The sequence below is a fragment of the Protomyctophum parallelum genome (genome assembly GCF_964188405.1).
Source record: "Protomyctophum parallelum genome assembly, chromosome: 16".
Lineage (NCBI taxonomy): Eukaryota > Metazoa > Chordata > Actinopteri > Myctophiformes > Myctophidae > Protomyctophum > Protomyctophum parallelum.
The window spans coordinates 17,545,028-17,565,209 of record NC_139711.1 but is presented as its reverse complement, the minus strand read 5'-3'; the positions used below and the strand labels follow the sequence as shown (position 1 = coordinate 17,565,209).

At 43.1% G+C, this 20,182-nt stretch overlaps 1 protein-coding gene across 4 annotated transcripts in view; it reads left to right on the top strand.

The window, feature by feature from the left end:
- Positions 1-20,182, top strand: part of diaph2 (diaphanous-related formin 2) — a 589,988-nt gene that overhangs the window by 332,256 nt on the left and 237,550 nt on the right. For all 4 annotated transcript variants that reach the window (XM_083785413.1, XM_083785414.1, XM_083785415.1 and 1 more), the window contains one exon: positions 6,539-6,633. In XM_083785413.1, coding sequence (XP_083641539.1) covers positions 6,539-6,633 — 95 coding nt within the window. The remainder of the gene's footprint in view (positions 1-6,538; positions 6,634-20,182) is intronic.

Genomic DNA, 20,182 nt, shown 5'->3' with positions numbered 1-20,182 from the left:
ACCCAGCCAGATAGTGAAGGAGCTGTGATGCAGTTTTGTGTCACAAATTCTCACGGCACACTTGGTCTTGACCCAAGGCACACCATGGGTTTGGGAAGCACTGCGCTATAACACTCAGCAGTGTAACCAGGCCCCTCTTTGTCAACTTCAACTATAAATACTCCATTATGTTCCACAACTTAAGATAATGTGGGTCTGAAATTTCATGAAGGATGAAGGATGTGTTTTTTCAATATTATTTGGATACTAGTCAAGGCCCAGCTGAAATAATATCTTTGAGGGGCCGGCTGGCTTAAATGTTCCCATCTGTACACAGTAAGTGGGAGAGAGGAGGACACTGGATAGGGAATAAAGGTTCCAAACAGGAATGAATTCAACCCTAAAATCCTAAAAAGTAAAATGCACACATGCAGTGCAGGTAGTGAGGCTTGTGCCTTTCCAAGTGAAGCAAAGCAAGAAAATCTACATTAGCAATATGCACAATGAAATCTTCCGTCTCAATCTAACCCAGAGAGCGTGCTGCAAATGGTACCAAAATGACCCATAATGGTCCCTAGAGGGTATTATTTATCACTTCCATAATAGCCTAGAAAAGACCACCATCGTAGCCGTCTCTGAGAAAACAAAAGCTCTCTGCCTGAACGACTGCCAGCCTGTTGCACTTACAGTGAACCAGTGAACATGAAGCGCTTGGAGCTGGGGGCAGCAGTGGCTCAGAGGTAGAGTGGCCAGCAGAACAAGGTTCTCAACCTCAAGGTTCCCTGTTCGATCCATGGCTCCCCCAGAGTTAGTGTTGAAGTGTCCTTGAGCAAGACACTGAACTCCTAATTGCTCCTGAGGTGCTTTGCATGGTTTCCTCTGCTGTGTGTGTGTGTGTGTGTGTGTGTGTGTGTGTGTGTGTGTGTGTGTGTGTGTGTGTGTGTGTGTGTGTGTGTGTGTGTGTGTGTGTGTGTGTGAGAGAGAGAGAGAGAATGGGTGAATGTAATGCACAATCTATGTAAAGCACTTTGGATAAAATAACTATGTTACAGTTAATGCACCATTTACCATTTTGGAGCAGCTAGTCAAATAAAACACTTACACACTACCACTACAGTTTGGCCTGCACAGACCACACAATCTTCCTCACGTGTCACACTAGGGTTCTAACTGTTATTTGAAATAATCAATTTAACCGGTTAGAACAAATGATCGATTTCAATAAAGTAATGGTTTGTTTTACACGGTAACAAAAATAGCAAAAACTGATTATCTACAATCTCACAATGCGTCAGTGTATTTTTTGCAAGTAATTGATAGAATAATTGCAACGCCAAATAAATCTATAGTTGCAGCCCTATTCCACACTGCTCTTTCCCACCTGGAACTGAGGTACACATACACATATCGTTGCTGTCGGGCAGAAACCTCTTATCTCCATATTTAAACTTTTTGTGTTTTAACTTTTAGTTTTTGTTTCTTCAATTAACAGCCTCTACTTGATCATATTACTAGCTTCACACGCCATATCAAAAGTACCAGATCTACAAGCTCAAAGGTTTAAGATTGCTGCTTTTGCAGTTTTTTTTTATCCTGAAATATCCTGAAGCTTCCCTCCCGACAGAGACGGTATGTGAGAATGCAGTTCATTGGCTACCGTTCCGCATTGTTCCCTCTGAGCTCGTCACCAAGCTCTGAGATCAAGGACTCCGTATACCGCCCTGTGCGACTGGATCCTGGACGTCCATGACACAGACCCCAGGTGGCGGGGATTGGCACCAGGGTGGCAGTCACCACCTCCACACTGACTCACTGACACCCCCCCCGCACCGCCGTTTCATCCATGGCTGGGCCAGTGGCCACACGCAGCTCAAACTCCATGACTCCCAAGTTTGCTGACGACAACACGGTCATCAGTCTGCATCGCTGACAATGATGAGACGGCATACGGAGAGGAAGTGGGAGCTCTGGACAGCAAGCCTGCATCTTGACGTCAGCGAAAGAAATGAGAAGATTATAGGCTGCAGGGAGCAACAGGACTACCAGTGGAGACGGTGCACGCACGGGGCCTCAAGCTCCTCCATGGTTCACCACTGGTCACACCGGATGCATGGGCAACATTGCCAAGGCAGTCGGTCAATGACTCGTCTTACTCCGACCTGAGTGTGATTTAAAAAAATCGCTTCTAAATCCTTTTTCTGAATTGTGTAGTTTAAATTAAAGAAATATATCGTTGCTGTCGCGCAGAAACCTCTTATCTCAATGTTTTAACTTTTTGAGCTTTTCTTTTTTTTACAGCAACACATAAAATATTTTTTTTGCTATTTTTTAAATAGATTCCTGAAAAGTCACAGTTTTGGACAAATAGAACCAAATGGAACCGTTCCATTTTGTACACAACATTTGGAACCCCCTATAGGAATCGTTAAAGGGAACTATTAAGGGAACCGGAATCATTAAAACCCTAAAGGATCCCCAACCGTAACCATGTGTCCTCCTGACTGGCTGCATCTCTGGCTACTACAGATGCTCTCTCTGCAGAGGGTGGTTAAAACACTGCAGCACTGAGCTGTCAGCCATGCAGGACCTTTACACCCACAGAAGGATGGTGAAGGCCCAGACTATAGAAGGATCAAAATCCTGTTCACCCAAGCAATGTGGACTGTTCACTCTGCTACCGTCTGGTAAACAATATACCGGAGCAATGCATCAAACAATGTCATGTACACCATGAGTTATAGTCGATTGGATAAACATGTCAGACCGCCAGTATGGTTATTTAAGTGACTGTGAATGTGACTGACATGAATGCAATGTGTGATTGTTAAACGGATCAAAGTTTATGTATGCACTTGCCCTTTCATTTCCTTAAGGGAAAGTGTCCAGACAGTCAGGAAATCTCATGAATATTATAAATGCATTGGCAGCTTGGTAAAACTGTGAATTTCAATGTATAATTGATCGCATCTGTCATGTTCAAAAACTAGAGACAGAAACTTCTCCCAACAAAGTCGTAGACGTGTCAGGTATGCTAATGAAATGGCTGCAAGATGAGCTGAAATCTAATGCCTCATTAAAATGTAGCAGTATATTTGCAAGTACTAAACAAGTAAACAGTTTTCGGAGAGCACACTGTGGGACTGTCAGCCAGCATCAGTGAAAGATCAACAGCAAACATTGCAATATATAAACCTCCTACAGTATATTAGGCCTTTTCATCCAAAGCATTCCTTTGATACTTACACACAACACCGTAGCTCTACAGGGACTGCCTACTATTTTCTTTTCTTCTTTTTTTCGAATGCCATAATCTAAATCAAATAATTCAATGAAGCCACCATAGCAGGCAATTATTGTGTTGGAGAGATTATGTCACAAAGATACAAGAAGGTGTTTCATTCACACTCGAGGAACCACACGTTTTCTTCCTGCCAAATATGTCTTCACACATTCCCAACCTTCTGTTCGTAGGCCTCTCTGAAGGCCATGGTGGCAACCTAAGCTACAGTACCACACTGTAATGAAAGTGTAGTCTTAATCTTAATTATCCACTTCCAACCTGGCGTCCCTATTCTGGGCTTGACATTTTAGCTGAAATTGTTAAAATAATTATTTTCAACAACAGATCAGCATTGTGGCACGTTGTCAGCTTGTAGATGGGTTATGTGCAGTGCAATGAAGTGGTTGATTATTACTTCATTGACTGGGGTCCCTCAGGGTTCCATCGTCCTCTCCTTTCCCCTGCCTGTACAGTGTACACCATATATACTCAGCAAAAAATAGCCAATGTAGGTACTATCTCCCAGGGTGTCGCGTTGCAACATGATGTGAGCTTGTGGATTGGATCACTGAATGTTCGCCTATTATGACATGCTCAGAATAAGGCCGCTAGTGTAAAGGGAAGTGAACAAAAAAGAAAATGGTATGTTCCATTATCTTGCCGTTGTCGACATAGTGAACTGACGAAGGGCCTATGACCAAAACGTTTACTGCTTTTTTTGCACTTTTCACTTTGAGCAGAGATCACTTCAAGTGCATATATTCTTAGTCTGTGAGTCTTCCATATGTTTTTGTTTACCCACCTGGACAACATTGTGCCATACCATGTCTCTGTCTATAAGGAGTAGGCCGTCCCACCTGGTTTGTGCTTAGCAGGACCATTGTTTGTTTTTCAAAAGGACAATGAGCCTAAACACATCTCCGGGCTATTTGACCATGAAGGAGAGTGATAGAGATTGATTGATTGATTGAAGTATTTATTAACAGTTTGCAGAAACATTTCACATGAAAGCACAACTCAATACAAAGTGGTAGGGCGTTCCACATTTTGGTGGCATAGGGGCGAAATTAATTTAGTCCCTTGTTTGTGCCTAATCTGGGTTGCACATGGTTTGTTGAACTCCCTCTGGTGTTGTGGGGGTGAACTTCGTTGACATTAAGGAAGTATTTAGACAGGTAGGGTATCTTAGTGGTGTATCAAATCGTGTGGACCAGACCCATTGCAAGATGCTGTACTCTGTCATCAACCCTAAGCCATTCCATCCTGTCAAAATGGGCAGGGGTGAGGTGGATTTGGGAAGTGAGGCCAAGTAGTAGCCTGACCAGTTTATTTTGGGAAGTCTGGAGCCTTGTTTTAAGGGCCTTCGACGCCAGACCTAAATGGGTTAAGTAGTTGGCCACATCAAGCTTGTCAGTGATGAGAGTGTCGTTCGATTTGATGTTTATGTTTGTGAAACCTGGTTGTCAGTTTCTGACCGCAGCCTAGTTGGTTGTTGAGTAGCTCCTGAGGATTGTTTTGGTTTTCCTCGGCTTTATCATTGATAAAGTTTCTTTATCATTGATAAAGTTTATTTTTGCCAATTTGGTCATGGCATGGTTTCCTTGTTTCTTTGTTTTTTTTAGGTTGTCAAGCTGAGCTTAGAGATCACTGTCGAAGCGCTTAATTGGCAAGCTTTGATTTTAGAAATTCAGAGCATGTTTTGTCTCTGGCTTTCATTGCAGTCATGTCCGAATTCAGATGGAATGCTGCATCAGTGGAGGTGGCTCCAAAATCCCCCCACCTAGTTGTTATGCACGGCAGCCATATTGGCAAGACATTAGGCCACTTCCTTTCTTGCTTCACAACTGGCGACAGAGGCAGGGTGCTGCTACAGTATGCATGTTGGCGCACTGCTGGTAATACTCTGCTACACTAAATGGTCAAGGTTGTGTATCATTGGTAACACCTGTGAAGGAAGTAATAAGAGACCCAATGTCATGCCAAAATGGCTGCCGCATAGAGTCTATTGACCGCAGTGAAGGCGAAGCAGACATGAGCGCTCAACGCGTATATCTTCTCTACTTCCGAGCATAGACATGGTAACGCCCCGCCTGCCTCTGATTGGCCTACCGACACAGCCGGTGTCTCCGAGGTCGAAGATAAATGCTGGATAGTCTGCTGCGGAGGTTACTCTGTGGTGGGAAATAAATAAATAATATAGTACGATAGGCTATATAATAAGAGAATGACAGCTTGGCATGCACAACAGTAACTTTTATTTTTGTAGAAGAGGCAAACAAATATTGTTTATGCCATTGGCCTGTTTATTTGTATACATGTGTAAACTTAAACATTATTGTACTGTAAAAAAGTATATTTTCCCTTGATCTTTGTTAGTATAATAGTATTAGTTTACTATAATTAGATTAATACATGCTAATCAACACTTTAATTTAGAACCAAATCAAATCAGGCCTACGTGTTCAATCAAATTTTCAATTAAAGCAACAGGCATAAACAAGGAGGACAGGCAAGAGCGGCAATGTCGGTAGGCCAATCAGAGGCAGACGGGGTGTTACCATGTCTATGCTCGGACGTAGAAAAGATATACGTGCGCTCAACACCTCTGGGAGCTGTTCCAGAGGTAGCCTACTTCATGAAGCTGATTGAGAGAATGCAAAGAATACAGAATAAGCAAATGGTGGCTACTTTAAATAATATAAATTATATAAAATTCTGTTTTTTTTCTTCATAATTTAGCTGTAGTGTACAGTACTGTATCAATCTACAATGTAGAAAATAGAAAATAAAGAAATAGCATTGAATGAGCTGTGTGTGTGTGTGTGTGTGTGTGTGTGTGTGTGTGTGTGTGGTAATTTCACAAATTCAGCCCCTCGTTCTGTACGATGTAAGTAGGCCAACGAAGGAAGTCTATCCCCTGATATTTTTCACATTTTATGTACTGCCGTCCCTCCATATCATCAATATGACATCAGATATTCACAGGAAATCCACGATGCCCGTCGTATTTTCTTTTTTAGAAATTGTATTACTTTTTGCACTCATTGTTACCGGTAAACCTTGATGTGTTCTCTCCCAATTCCTGTCAGGATGACACAGGCAATCCTATTGGGGGCAGAAAGTGTATTACTTTTTCAAAGTGACAAGTTAGGTCTGTGGTCATTTTGTCTGAGGGAGCGATGAGTGCTGAAATGTCGCTTTGAACCCTGCAGTCTAATAAAAAAAAAAGCAGAAAATAAGAGGGGAAATGACTCTCTCTTCCCTTTTCCATCACAACAGCAATTTTCCTGGGCTCGTTCCGGCTGCCTTATGAAGAGATTCGGGACATAGTGCTGCAGGTAGACGAGGAACGACTCAGCGAATCACTCATCCAGGTGAGACTGATGTCCGTGTTGTCTGTTCGTCTTTCTTTTTGTTTTGTTTTCTGATAGCCTTTAATTCTTTATTGAAGACACATCGTCTTCCACTGTGGCCTTTGACACTGTTTGATTGTGAAATTGTATAACTCTGTAATGCTGTTTGTAACATTATTTGTTATGTCTCTTTTTGTCTTCTTGACTTAATCTGCTTTTCTTTGTCTGTCTTGTTCCTTTATTCTGACCTGGTACAGCACTTTGGTCGACCTTTGGTCGCTGTTGTGCTTTATAAACAATGATTGAGTTGACGTTCACATTCTGCATTCGAGCGTGCAGCCGTGCTCTTGTGCGAGCCCAAATATATCAACTTTGCGTGTGCTTTTGTTTTACGCGTGTTGCTCTTACGTCTTGCACAGGCATGTGCAGAATACATTTGGCTGCACCATTCATTTGTTTGCTGTGTCTGGTGGGTAGCCTGGTGACCCCATTTGAAGCTTTGCATTGAGTCCTTTGGCACGAGCTGGTTGTCACCTCATTCTCACTGGGACCACGGAGACCACCCATTCATCCTCTCATAATAGATGGTGTGGGACATGGCTTGGCATGAAGTCTCTTCTGTTCCACCCTTTTCTCCTCCAGCCTTTTGTCTTAAACTATGATTGATGATCTTCCCCGAGGCTCCCCGTTTAGTCATTGTTTTCGGTTTTTCTCTGTGTTGGAGAAAGCAGTAATTGCAAATGGGGGGGCCAGTCGTTTGAGGTGAAGATGCATCGCTTTGGCAGCGCTGAGCCCCAATCGGCGCTGACTTTGCCCGCCCTATCCTTTTATCTGACGTCTCCTGCAGTCCTGTTGTCTTTTTGTCTCTCACATTCATTTGTGAAGTAGGAGGCATATAGGCCTTGGCAGTGATGAGTGAATGAAAGAGGACTGGATTTCAATATCATCTTGGCAGCCTCTCCTTGTATCGTGTGTGTGTGTGTGTGTGTGTGTGTGTGTGTGTGTGTGTGTGTGTGTGTGTGTGTGTGTGTGTGTGTGTGTGTGTGTGTGTGTGTGTGTGTGTGTGTGTGTGTGTGTGTGTGTGTGTGTGTGTGTGTGTGTGTGTGTGTGTGTGTGTGTGTGTGCGTCCGCTAGGAGACATTGTTCAGGTGCGTTGTGCCCCAAGCCTTTTGATTCAGGAGATCTATCCTATTTTCAAAAGAAAACCGCATTGAAGATAAGGCCCCTGCAGTGATTTGTACCGTTGTCCCCTTTTCATAGCTTATCAAAAAACACATGCACAGAAGCCAGTCTACTTTCTCTCTCTAACTCTCAGATGTCAGACAGTAGTAAAGCGTGGTGAGGCCATATATATTTAGAGGGTTCCGAGGCTAGCAGCCCTGCAGGACTTTTATTTTGAGCCTTGATAACCTTCAATTGGGCGGAAATCTGGCAGAGTACAGGGTACACCGCGAGTCGTGCTGGACCCCCTGCTGCTTTGTGGAGGAGGAGGGAAAGAAAGTGAACATGTTGACCTTTCCCCACCTTCAGCCGTACCTCAGGTGAAGTGAGATACCTTTATCTGCCAGTAGCGCAACCGTTTCCCCAAACCCCCTGCACTTCATTTTCTTGTTGCAAACAGCACAGTGGACAAGAGTATATAGATGCATGGTTGGTGCGAGCATGCTGTTTGAGTACAGTACCTCTCATCTCAAACAACAACCACGTCAGGGTGCCCTTAGACTGGAACTCACCTATGCTTTTTATGGCATAGGCAGCTCCTGCCAGGAGAAACTAGGCGCAGCTGCTGGACATGAGACTAATTAATTAGAGCGACAGAGAGAGACAGAGAGGAGTGTGCGTGTGTGCGTCAAGGTAACAAAGGTGCAGACGATCAGAAATCAACGGAGAGTGAGCGACGTTTGCGCAACTGTATGCCGAAAATAAGTGGACTCGGCCCCACACTTTTTTTCTCCCTGGAAATAAAAACGTCTGGGTTTCCGAGGCTAGGGTGTCCTTGACCAAATTGTTCCGGTGAACCATCTCCATTGTCCAAAGACTCTCCATCACCCACACATGGCCCACATAGAACAAGATGTAATGATCTGTCTGGGTGGAAAATGGTATTAGAAGTATAGATGCCAGAGTCCTGGCCCACCGATTTTCAAAAAGGTTTGTCGTTTTATGTAGCTAAATATTAAACTTCAATATGAAAAGAACTTTAATTATACAGTGAACAAGTAAATCTAAGATACGGATAACACGACATGTTGTGAGCTTGTATGTCTGATGTAATGGCATGCTCAAAAGAGGGACATCAGACGAAAAGTGGTTAACAACCGTGGCACACCGTCTGCATAATTGCAAATAAAAACAAATAAAAACTAGACTAAAATGTTAGTGAATAAAAGTAATTTTACACTTGGTTGCATGCTGAAAATAGCAGACCTACAAGCTCACAACGTGTCGCACATCGGCTATATTATCAGCAAGTGTAAAATCAGCCATTACCATGGCATCGAGGCATCAAAATGCATCGACTAAAATCTTATATGTTGTACACTAAAACGTTCCAGGTGACTAAAATGTGACTAAAACTAAATGAAAACCTTTCAAGAGGCTATGATCAAAATGTGCTGTCCAAATCAACGGTGCTTCCAGGAGTACAGTTGAAACAATACAGGGGCCTGGCAGGGGAGCAGAGGCACCCCCGCAGGGCGACCCAGCCTCGGGCACACTCTCCATCTGCACAATGCTCGTCTCCACTCATGCCCATTAATCAAATCACACCACCCACTTGCAGCCACACGCCAATCACCATTCATCCACACGGGCAATTGCACACAAACACAGACTGCGGGAATGTGTCTGCCAGGGCAATAAAAAAAGTACACCCTTCTGTTATTGTTATGACGAGTGGGTGATTGCGTTGATGATAATGAGGCGCATTTAGACTGCATGGGGGGGAAATGGAGGGTGGTGGTGAGCGGCGAGCGCTGTGATAGGTGTACTAGGTGTTCCCGAAGATATTGCCTGTGATTTGTGTATCATTCTCTCTTTGGCTCGCTCGCACCCCCCGCCCCCATGGTCCTGGGGTCACAGTGAGAAGAGCATCTCTCAGTGCTCAAGGAGACGTTGACAGTCAGAGGGTAGGGAGGGAGGCGCGCTGGCATTGACCTCCCAGCCACCTCAATGCCACAGCATTGTGGAAGAATATTGAAAAATGACTCACTTCTATAAGCCAGTCTTGCACGACTGACCTGACTTTGACACTAATAATGGCTTGAATTTATATGGCGCCTTTCATGAACCCAAGGACGCTTTACATGAAAACCTGTGGAAAAATCAACCGGCGAACAAACCAAACAAATCAACAACTATTTGCCATACGCCTGTGAGAATACTATAGGTGTCTTTTCAAGGCAGCCAGTGTTGGAGCACATGGCGAATCTGGATTGGGAGAGACTTCCACAGGATGGGGGGCTGCCATATAACCTGACTCCGCCAGATTGTGGCAGTATTGAGTTCCCTCCTCCTGCCTGGATCTGGGCTCTCTCAAGCAGAAACGATAAACCGGAAGCAGCGGGACAAAAAATTATGATATCTCCGTAATAATTTTGAGTTGTAGTCTTGTTATGTTGTGTTTACATTTACACTGTGGCAGCGCTTCAACACATCACCAGTATCGCGTTGATCCCGCCTCTAGCGGCCGCATACGGCTGCATATATCTCCGGTCAGAAATGGCTCAGAGTACATCGTCTCTGCCCGAGAGAGACCAGGTGGGAGCAGGAGGAGGAACTCACTGCTGCCACCATCTGTCGGAGTCAGGTTAGCTGGTACGGGAATGTCAATGTACAGTTGTCAGTATAGGGTTCATTGGGTTAATGCTTAATGGTTAATGACATATTATTTTTCAGAAGGAATTTGATCTCAATTATTCATTTATTCATCTATGGAACGTTAATTGTTGCAAAAATATAAAATATAACGTACCTATATGCTGTTTCATCATGCTGTAGGTTTAGACTTATTGTCAATATGCATGAAATAATAATATTATTTCATGCACTGCCAAGTGCATTTATTCATATTATGAATAATTGCACTTGGCAGTGATTTGACCTTCTCTTAAACCATAGGCCTGACGTTTTGACAGTTTTCTAAAATACCTATGTTTCTATATCAGTGGTGCTCAATATTTCATGTCAAGGACCCCCAGAATTATCTGTATTTGGCCGCCGACCCCCATCTGAACAAGCAAAGACTTGAGTTAAAAACGTTTGCTCTGAAAGATTTGCACCGCATTTTCACGATTTTTCAAAAATAGCAGACCTACAAGCTTGTAGATCTGCTATTTTTCAATAGCTAAAGTATTACGTAATGCTTAAAACACCAAAAGGGGTTCCCGTTTTGAATGGGTTAATCACTGAGCATAGAAAGAGAGTGGCAGCTGCATAATGGTACATGTTTCATTTATTGTGACTGTCTTGTCCTTGGTGAAGTCAGACATCAATTGAGGTTTGGCAATAGTAAGAAGCCTATTTATGTAATAAACTGTGCAAAATTGCGAAGACATTTTGTCAAATTGCATGGCTCAATTTAGAGGGAGCAAGTACTCTCTAAATAAATTATAATGGTGTGATAAGCATTGCCATTAGTTTGTTTCTCACTGTGTTACATTTTTTGTAGACAAAGACAACCTATATATACTTCTCTGACCGAGTCCTCTAGGGGATCTTTACAGGACAACTTTGGTTTTTCTCAACCAAGGTTCATGTTTTAGGTTGTTATTAGAGAACGTAAAAGATGAGTGTTAATTGTTTTTCATTTGCTGCTTTGTGCTTTCTTTCGTTTTAGCGGTATTAGCTATTGTTGGCAGGGAGGTGGGGCATTCGAACATGGGGCGAACAATATTTAACAACTTACAACTTAATACTATAGTCCTCCTACTAGACCCCAGGAAATTACATCTGGCCACAAAAGATCACAGGATCTACTGAACGTGAAGGGGGTACTAGGGGGGATGCCATACTGTGTTGTAGGCTCAATATGTTAGTTTGTCACCTCCCCCTTCACATTCAATAGATCCCGTAATCTTTTGTGGCCAGATGTAATTTTATGGGGTCTAGTAGGATTATAGCAAATAATAAAAAGGAAATTGCTATACAATTTTGTAGAAAATTTGGCCCCATGTTCGAATGCCCCCGCACCCAAGTCAAAAATAGTCACTAAAACGAAAGAAAGCAGCAAATGAAAAAAAAAAAAAAAATTAAATAACACTCATATTTTACATTCTCTAATAACAACCTAAAACATGAACCTTTGTTGTCATTTAACTCCCTGAACGGCGGTTACCATAGTGGCCTGTGCCAGTGAAATGCACCAAATAAGCAAAGAAGAAGAGCCGTGTTATGGTAATTTAAACCGGAAGTGTTAATCGGCAATGTTCTGCTAAAGGTCACGGCCGTATTCTAGCTGTCGATCCATTGATTAACCTTTGATTAGCCATTGATTAACCATTGGCAATGGTTAATCAATTAATGTTAGTAAGCTCAGACCATTGTTCTTTATCCCAGTATGAGCCCTAAAACCACTAAAGACCCCGCGCACGTGCAAGTGCACAGCATATTTTCAATGACTACACACCATGGGAGCCCTATGGGGGGCTAGTGACTGAAGCTAAAATCTCACTGTAGATGTGTTGTCAAGAGATGTAGACGGCCCGTGGTTCATGCGGATAATGTCATACAAATATGCCATGTAATGTGGCATTCATTGCCTGCACACAGCTCTTATGAAGGAACGTAGTGAGCCAGAGATCTGAGTTAAGCAATTAAGACAGCCTACAGGCAGTCTACACAGAGGGAACAGCCTTTCTCTCTATGCCATGCATTTTTGTGTGTACACAAAAAAAACGAACGGAGGGAAGGGCGGAGCGAAGGGAGGAATGAATTAGGGAAGGAAGCGAGGACTCTTAATGCATATGAAACACTGCTCCATCTTATCACCGTCCCACTCCGTCGACACGTCTAATGTAATGATTTGTCAGCGGAATGTGGCAGCCACGCTGGCCTTGACGCTGCCCTACAATGTGTCACCGCACCAGAGCGGATAGATTGGAGTTGATTGGCTCTCCTTATTCTGCATTAGGGCCCATCAGCGCCTCCAAGATGATGTACACATCTCCCAACGGCAGCAGACAGGCCCCCGGCTCTCACCATCCATCCCAGCCACCAGTACCCGTTCAACAACCCCCCCCCCCGCACACTCGCACATTTGTTTTCACATCCATGCCCAATGCTGCTGTGCACACACACAGACAGACGTGCACACAGACAGACAGTGTCAATTATCCTCTCTCTCTGCACAGCCATGTCATTTGTCATCCGACCGAGATCTGCACAAGAATCTAACATTATGCATGGGGTTCATATTGTGCGTGCTCGCATGTGCGCACTGTGTCTTCGCGCGCATGTTTGGGTGTGTGCCTGTGTGTGTGTGCCTGTGTGTGTGTGTGTGTGTGTGTGTGTGTGTGTGCCTGCAAGATTTTATTCTCAGCCAGCTGCAATATTAATCTATTGGCAGGCTTAGGCATGGTCACCAGAGGTCAGGTTTAAGATGCAAGGTCAAACTGATCATATGCAAAGCGTACATCAGAGCCACCCCCGGCCACAATACCCTTCATAACAATGAGATGAAAAGGTGGACAATGGAAAACAATAATGACCGTTGGCTCAGTGAGAAAGAAAAAAAAACTACGCTAGGCCTCCGAAGCAACGGGTCTGCTTCAGACGGGCTGACAGGTCTGACAAAGCCCTTCGTGGCTTATTGTTGGCTCGGCACAGCGGCAGTGCATGACGTGAGGGTCCTTTCGGTCATGCGTTGTGTGGAGAGCGGGACAGGCACGTGCGCTCAGGGCTTCAGGGGTCTGCTCTCATTGTGTTTGGCCTCAGCTCGGTGCCCAAATAGGCCCTCCAGACCCCCCCCCCCCTCCCCCACGCCTTTTGAGCAGCACCCTCGCTAGACGCATGGAGATCAGCAGGTCTCCTCGGTCTCCTATTGCCTGTTGCCTCTAAGAACCCCTCCCCCTTCTGCCTTTATTCACTGCACATATAATACAATTCATCCACACTTATAAATAAAATAAACTGTTGTGCACTGGGCACTGTGAGCTGAGGCCTGAAGGTTATGGAGGTGGAGAGGGTCTGCAAGGTCTATACGTCTCTTTGCACATTTCTATTCTTCTTGTCCTTCGCTCGACATGAGCTGTAGGATGCAAAACAGAAGCACCTCTGGCCATGAAAAGCCTGAAATTACGAAATGTGAAAGAACAATAATAAATTACGTAGACTCTGCGCCTCATTTGGCCAAATGTAAGAGCTTTCTTTATACAAACTTAACCAATAAGAACCAACAAACTCCATGAGCACGGGATAAAGTGGGCCTACGGATAAGCCAAGAAAAGACCAAGGCCATAGCAGTCCTTCCACCACTCACTCTAGGCCAACATGACATAAGAGTATGTTGACAACTTCACGTATCTTGGAAGTAACATCTCAAGCACAGGAGACGTGGAGAAAGATGTCAAAAACAGAATCGGCAAAACTGCAGGAGTGTTCCAACGGCTCCGGAACATCTGGTCGTCCAAAGCCATCACTACGGCCACCAAGCTACGCCTCTGTATGTCAGTGGTCATCCCAACAGTGACCTACAAATAAGTTGGATGTAATGTAATATCATATCACCAATGAGGAGGGCAGGGGTAACACCACAGCCAAGGAAGACCAATGCGAGATGGGTGTCAGCTGTCACGGAACAAGAAGCGTCGCCAGAGACCGGAGTAAATGGAGAGGACTCGTCGCTCTGTGTGTGTGTGCGTGTGCGCGTGTCGTGCGTGCGTGCTCATAATCTCACATTTGTGCGGCTTGGTTGACAAACTGCATTAGTAGTAACTGAATATTGGACAGAGACAGAGTAGTAACTGAATATTGGACAGAGAATATTGGCATGTCACCACAACATGCCGCCGCATGTGCAGGATTGTGCTATTTTTGATGCGCAACGACACCCGCACACAGCTTAGTATAACTCTGGCTCGAATGTTGATGGATGACAGCGTTTATGTTAAAGGATAGCTGTCATCTGCATTTCTTATTAGCCTTGACCGCAGTACAACACATCACTAGTGTTTATTAATCCATTACAACCGGGAAAGCATCTGTGTCATTTTAGATTCTAGCTAAAACTCACTATTTTAGACTGGCTATTCAAAGATAGCAGATATACAAGCTCTGGGTGTCACTTCGTGCCGCACTATGAACTTGTGGAGCTGCAATTTGTTTTGAATTTGTGCAAATCTTATATTTCTTAAAAACATTTTAACTCCAATCTTCGCTTCTGGGGGTCCCTGGGACAAAGGATTTCCAGATGGGGGTTGGCATCCATCTGACATGACAAAGTTTGAGCACCACTGCAACATCAGTTTTTCACAAAACTGTTTTTACTGTCATTTTTAGGTCTTAATGGGTTAAATCAAAGCATTCGTTAGCGTTTGTAATAGTCATGCGCAACTTAACTTTATGTTATGCTGGAAGCTGTCATGACTGATATGCTAAACTGATAATGAAGTGCCTAACCTTAAACGTAAAGTTATTTATTTGCAACAAGTGGAGCTTTTTGAATAGCACGAACACTGTTTGTGATCTTTCGCTACCCGCCCAATGGTATTAGTGACTTTTGTGTGAATTAGTATTAAACGAAAGCATTCACACAATAGTGACTTTTGTGTGAATTAGTAGCCTATTAAATGAAAGCATTGTTGTTAAGGCCTGTCATATTTTAAACTACCGGTATTTGCAATATGCATAATTCTGTGGGTGTTTCTGTTGTTTTCTAAGGTGCAGCATTTTTTTGACAAATATTGCACGATACTGCTTTCGAAATTTGCAACTTTTTACTGTAGCTTACAGTGTTACCATGACTTTGAGAAAATAGGATTTTAGTCTCCTGCAGCACAACTTATCCATGCATGAGCACATGACCTTTTTGTCCCAAAAACATTGCCTTAAGTCCATGACACTGACTGACCACATCACATGGACGTGTTGTTGCTACAGCAGTACGTGGTTCGCAAACCGTTTTTTTTTTACCATAGAACACAGTTTAACATATTTTTTGTTACCATCACTAAACATAATATTCCATAAAAAATATTTCTTTTTTTTTATATATATTTTTATCCCACGATTTTGTAACCCATTTTTTCACCCCTGTGTCAATCATCTAATGTGATCCTGGGCTCTACACACCCTCCACCAACATGGGGAGAGCAACGGACTTAACTCATGCTTCCTTCATGCTTGAGTGTCCAAGTTGCTCCTTTACACCTGACAGGGGGGAGTTTCCCTGGTTGGACGTAGCGCGTGGAAGGAACACGTTATTCCAACCAGTTCCTTTCCCCTCCATCAGGCGCCCCGGCTGGCCAGGGGGAGGCAGTTTAGAGACCAGGATTACTGCATGTTTTTGTGAGGGTACCTACCCTAGGGGACACGGGGAGAACATGCAAACTCCACACAGAAAGGCCCTTTCGCCAACCCCGCCTTCGGGTATGGGCACTGATGACGCGGAGGATTGAAACACGCCGCCAGCACCCACAGCGCCCCGAGCGGAATCGAACCCAGGACCTTCTAGCTGTGAGGCGACAGCACTACCAACTGTGCCACTGTGCCCCCTGCATAAAAATATTTCTCATCAAAATATATTTAAGTACAGCAACAACTTGAGCTACTCTTCTTCAACATTTCATCATGAAATATTATTTTTTAAATATTCCTAAAAAAAGAGAAATTAAGTTAGTACTAGTAAAAAAGTCCATTGTGGGTGTATGGGATCTTTTCTCTATCACACTATCACTAAACACGGGTGAACACCTGCCTGTAGAAAATACCAGGGATGTGGGCAGGGGAACAAACCTACCTTCTATGATGTCACTGAGCATCATGGAGGTACTGAAAGACCCACCCACCCACCTCAGACATCAGCAACATTATGAAAATTGCAAAAATATAATCGTCCGGGTGAAAATTTCCCGCGTTTAGTGTTCTAGGGTTAATGTCATGGACAATTGTCTTTGATCGATTGGAGTTAAAAATGTTCACTGTATAAGAATATATAAGATTTGCACAAATTGTTACAGTTAAAAAAGGCAGATCTACAAGTTTGTTTAGTATATTTTCTATTTTTAATAGCCAAAGTATATTAAAAAAATGCTTTTTTACCACTTTTTTACCACTTAAATGGCTTTCCCGGTTTTAATGGTAGTATCAATTATTTAGCTGCCGATCCCTCAGAACCCCTTGAAGGACCCCTAGGGGTCCCCGGGCGCCATTTCGAGAAGAACTACTGTGCTACAGTACCTGGAGATACGATGAACAAAACAAAACCAAGAAATGGAAACCGAATTCCGCTGCCAAGGAGTTACTGTCTCATGTTGTCTTTTGTTTGTGGCAATCTCTCCCAAAGCCCCTCGCAGCAACCGGGCTCCACTGGGAGGCCTTGAGTGGCATGAAGACAGTGTGTTGTACTCCTATGTTCTCTTAGTTGTCACCAACAGAGGGCAAGAAGACCAAACAATGTCCATTATATTTAAATGCATTTGCCACACTGGGTCACCCTGTGGAATGATGTGCACTGGTAGAAATGTGTTTTCTAAGAAATAGGTACTAATTGCTTTTCTTCTCTTTGTATTCATCCTTTCATATTGTGTTTAGGTGTTATTGTCAGAGGTGCAGGTGTAAAATAATTAAGCACATGTACTCTTTTATTCTGGTGCTTTAAGTATATTTGGATTGAAGTACATTTTGAGTACATTTTAAAAACAGGACTTTTACTTGTAACAGAGTATTATCTACAGTATTGATACTTTTACTTGACTTAAAAAAAAGACAACTTTTTTACCATAATACAATTATGCTAATTCTAATGCACTCTATGCTGACTGTGTCATTCCTCGTCTCTTGACACATTTCTTTTTTGAGGATTTGTATTTTTTTTCCTGTGATGTTTCCTGCTGGAGTAACTGGAGGATGAATGCATGGATGGCAGGCAGGCAGCTCCTTAAAGTTGGTTCAGTACATGGATAGCTTCCCCTAATGCCCCCTGGGCAAGCTCAGTCTTTTGAGGCCTAATCAGCTTTACTCCCCACATCGTTGCAAAAAGCAGGCCACAGCCCCCTCGTGCACTATATATATAGTTTTGCAGACCCGGAGACCCTGTAATGTCCAATTATGGCCCATTTCTAAATTAACCCTGTCACATCAAAGACTCGTCACTAAAGCGACCTCGGCGCATCAAAGCTAATGCGTGCTCTCACAAAGAATATAAGAATGTACAGTGATTGGTGGGATGCTTTGAAGGCGGATTTTTCTCGTGCACCATGATCTTTCTGTTGAGAAAATGACGTATTTCCACTCATATGAGATCCCCCCTCCCCCTGCCCCTGCTTAAATCTCATGAAAAATCATGCAGCTAGACGTATGAAATTCATGAGAAATGCTGGATGTGAGTGATGACATATTCATTTTAACCCATTACGACCTTAGACCGATTCTACAAATTCCTTCTAAATCAGTAGTTCTCAGATTTTTCAGAAAATGTTCAGGACTTATAGCACTTTGTGCCGCACTGCGGTGCGAGCTTGTATACGTACATCAGCTATTTGTTTGGAATAGCCAATGCAAAAATGTAAAATGATAGATGTTTTTTCCCAGTTTTAATGGGTATATGTGTTTTATGGTATTTTTTATATGATATTCACCTGTGATGCTGCAGTGTAGTATAAAGTGAATCTATAAAGTGAATTCCTTCATGTTTTATTACGGTATCCAATGTATTGAGCTCCTTTAAGCCTTAGCCTTGCCATGTCTGCAGCATTTCAGTCAAACTGATTGAAGTGAGTGAGGTCTGGCTATGTTGTAAAGCAGACAAGGTGTACAATAAACTGATTACATTAGCCAAAATCAAGACACGCACAGTACAATACTGTTAGTGTACAAATGGAACAAAAATGATAACCAAATTGGTATCCTGACCGGAATATATCACTGAGCAAACACTCTTATAGCAGTTATTGCTATGTATAGGAATATAGAGCTATTTTACACTTATTTGAACAAAAATATATCACTTCTTACACCACCTTTTTACATTTTACACTCAAGATTTTACTGTGCAGTGTGTGAATGAACTAGTAAGACGTCAGCTAGACAAGACAGCTGAATGAATGTTTGTCTGTGACGTCTAGCCTGTATGTTTTGCGGTGTGATTATCTCTGCTTGCATTATGTATAGTCTACACGTTGAGGGACATAAAAGGAACTGCATTCATTGGCTGCTTAAGAACAAACACGGCCATAATAATGCAGACTGCCGCTGAGCCTTTCCAGCCTCCTGCTTCTCCCACCAGTCACTTGATCTAGCTGGGGGAGATAAGATGGAGTCAACACTAAATCTTTAAGCACAGCCAGTTTTTGGTGTGTGGTAAGCTAACCCTCGTCAGTGGATGATGCCGCCCTGGGGGCTTGTTTTGTGGAATATCAGAGTGGCTTCTTAATGTTTAATGTCAGCCAATGTATTTTATATTACCCCATCTCCTTTTCAAAAGGAAAGGCTAATGACTAACCCTGCACCACTGCGATTCATGTGTAATTAGCGTTGGCCTACGTTGTGCACAGATGCGCTAGCGAATGCTAGTATCAAAGTGGAAGAGAAAGTCGACGGCAGTGTGTCCTGTATTTCAACGCACGGAACCATAATGAATAAACGAGACAGTGAGGCCTTGCCACCTTCTTAACAGTGAGAAACATGAATTCACAGTATTTATTATACCATAAATGATACATGGATCACGTGTACTTACTGTAACCTTGAACTGCCTGACTTCAGCATGGAAATGTGGTGTGTATTGTGTAGTGAACTTTCTTTTCATTCCAAGACACATGAAACCATAAAGACATGGGGCCCATTTTTCAAATGCCTTCTAAATCAGTAGTTCACACTTTATCACACTTTCAAGATTTTCACAAAATGTTCAAAAATAGCAGATGTACACAAAGTGACACACTGTGATATATTTTTGAATAGCCAAAGCTAAAATCTAAAATGATACAGATGGATTAAACCTGGAGTCCCTATTTTGGGCATGTTAACATGTTTTACGCTTGTTTAAATAGCCAATCTACAAGGTAACAACATTATTAGTTATTCTTGCTGTACGACAAAAAACATTTCCCTTTTTTGGCATCCATACCGCTGAATTGTAGCCTACTGTAGAACATGGTGTCTATACCCTCTATGACCCTTCATGCGTTTTCCTTTTTTGTCCAGTTGATCCACAGTGTCCCTCAATTTCCTTCAAACACTATCTATTACTGCTTTCATCTGTTGGAGTCCGCTGTGGTCGCCTGTGTCCAGAATAGCCTTCCTCCTCCTGGGGACAAGTGGACCCGCTGGACTGTATTATGTGTCCCTTCATTCCGCGGCCCCTTTTCAATCAACTGCGGCAACTGGGTCCCCAGGACGAATCAAAGGCTAG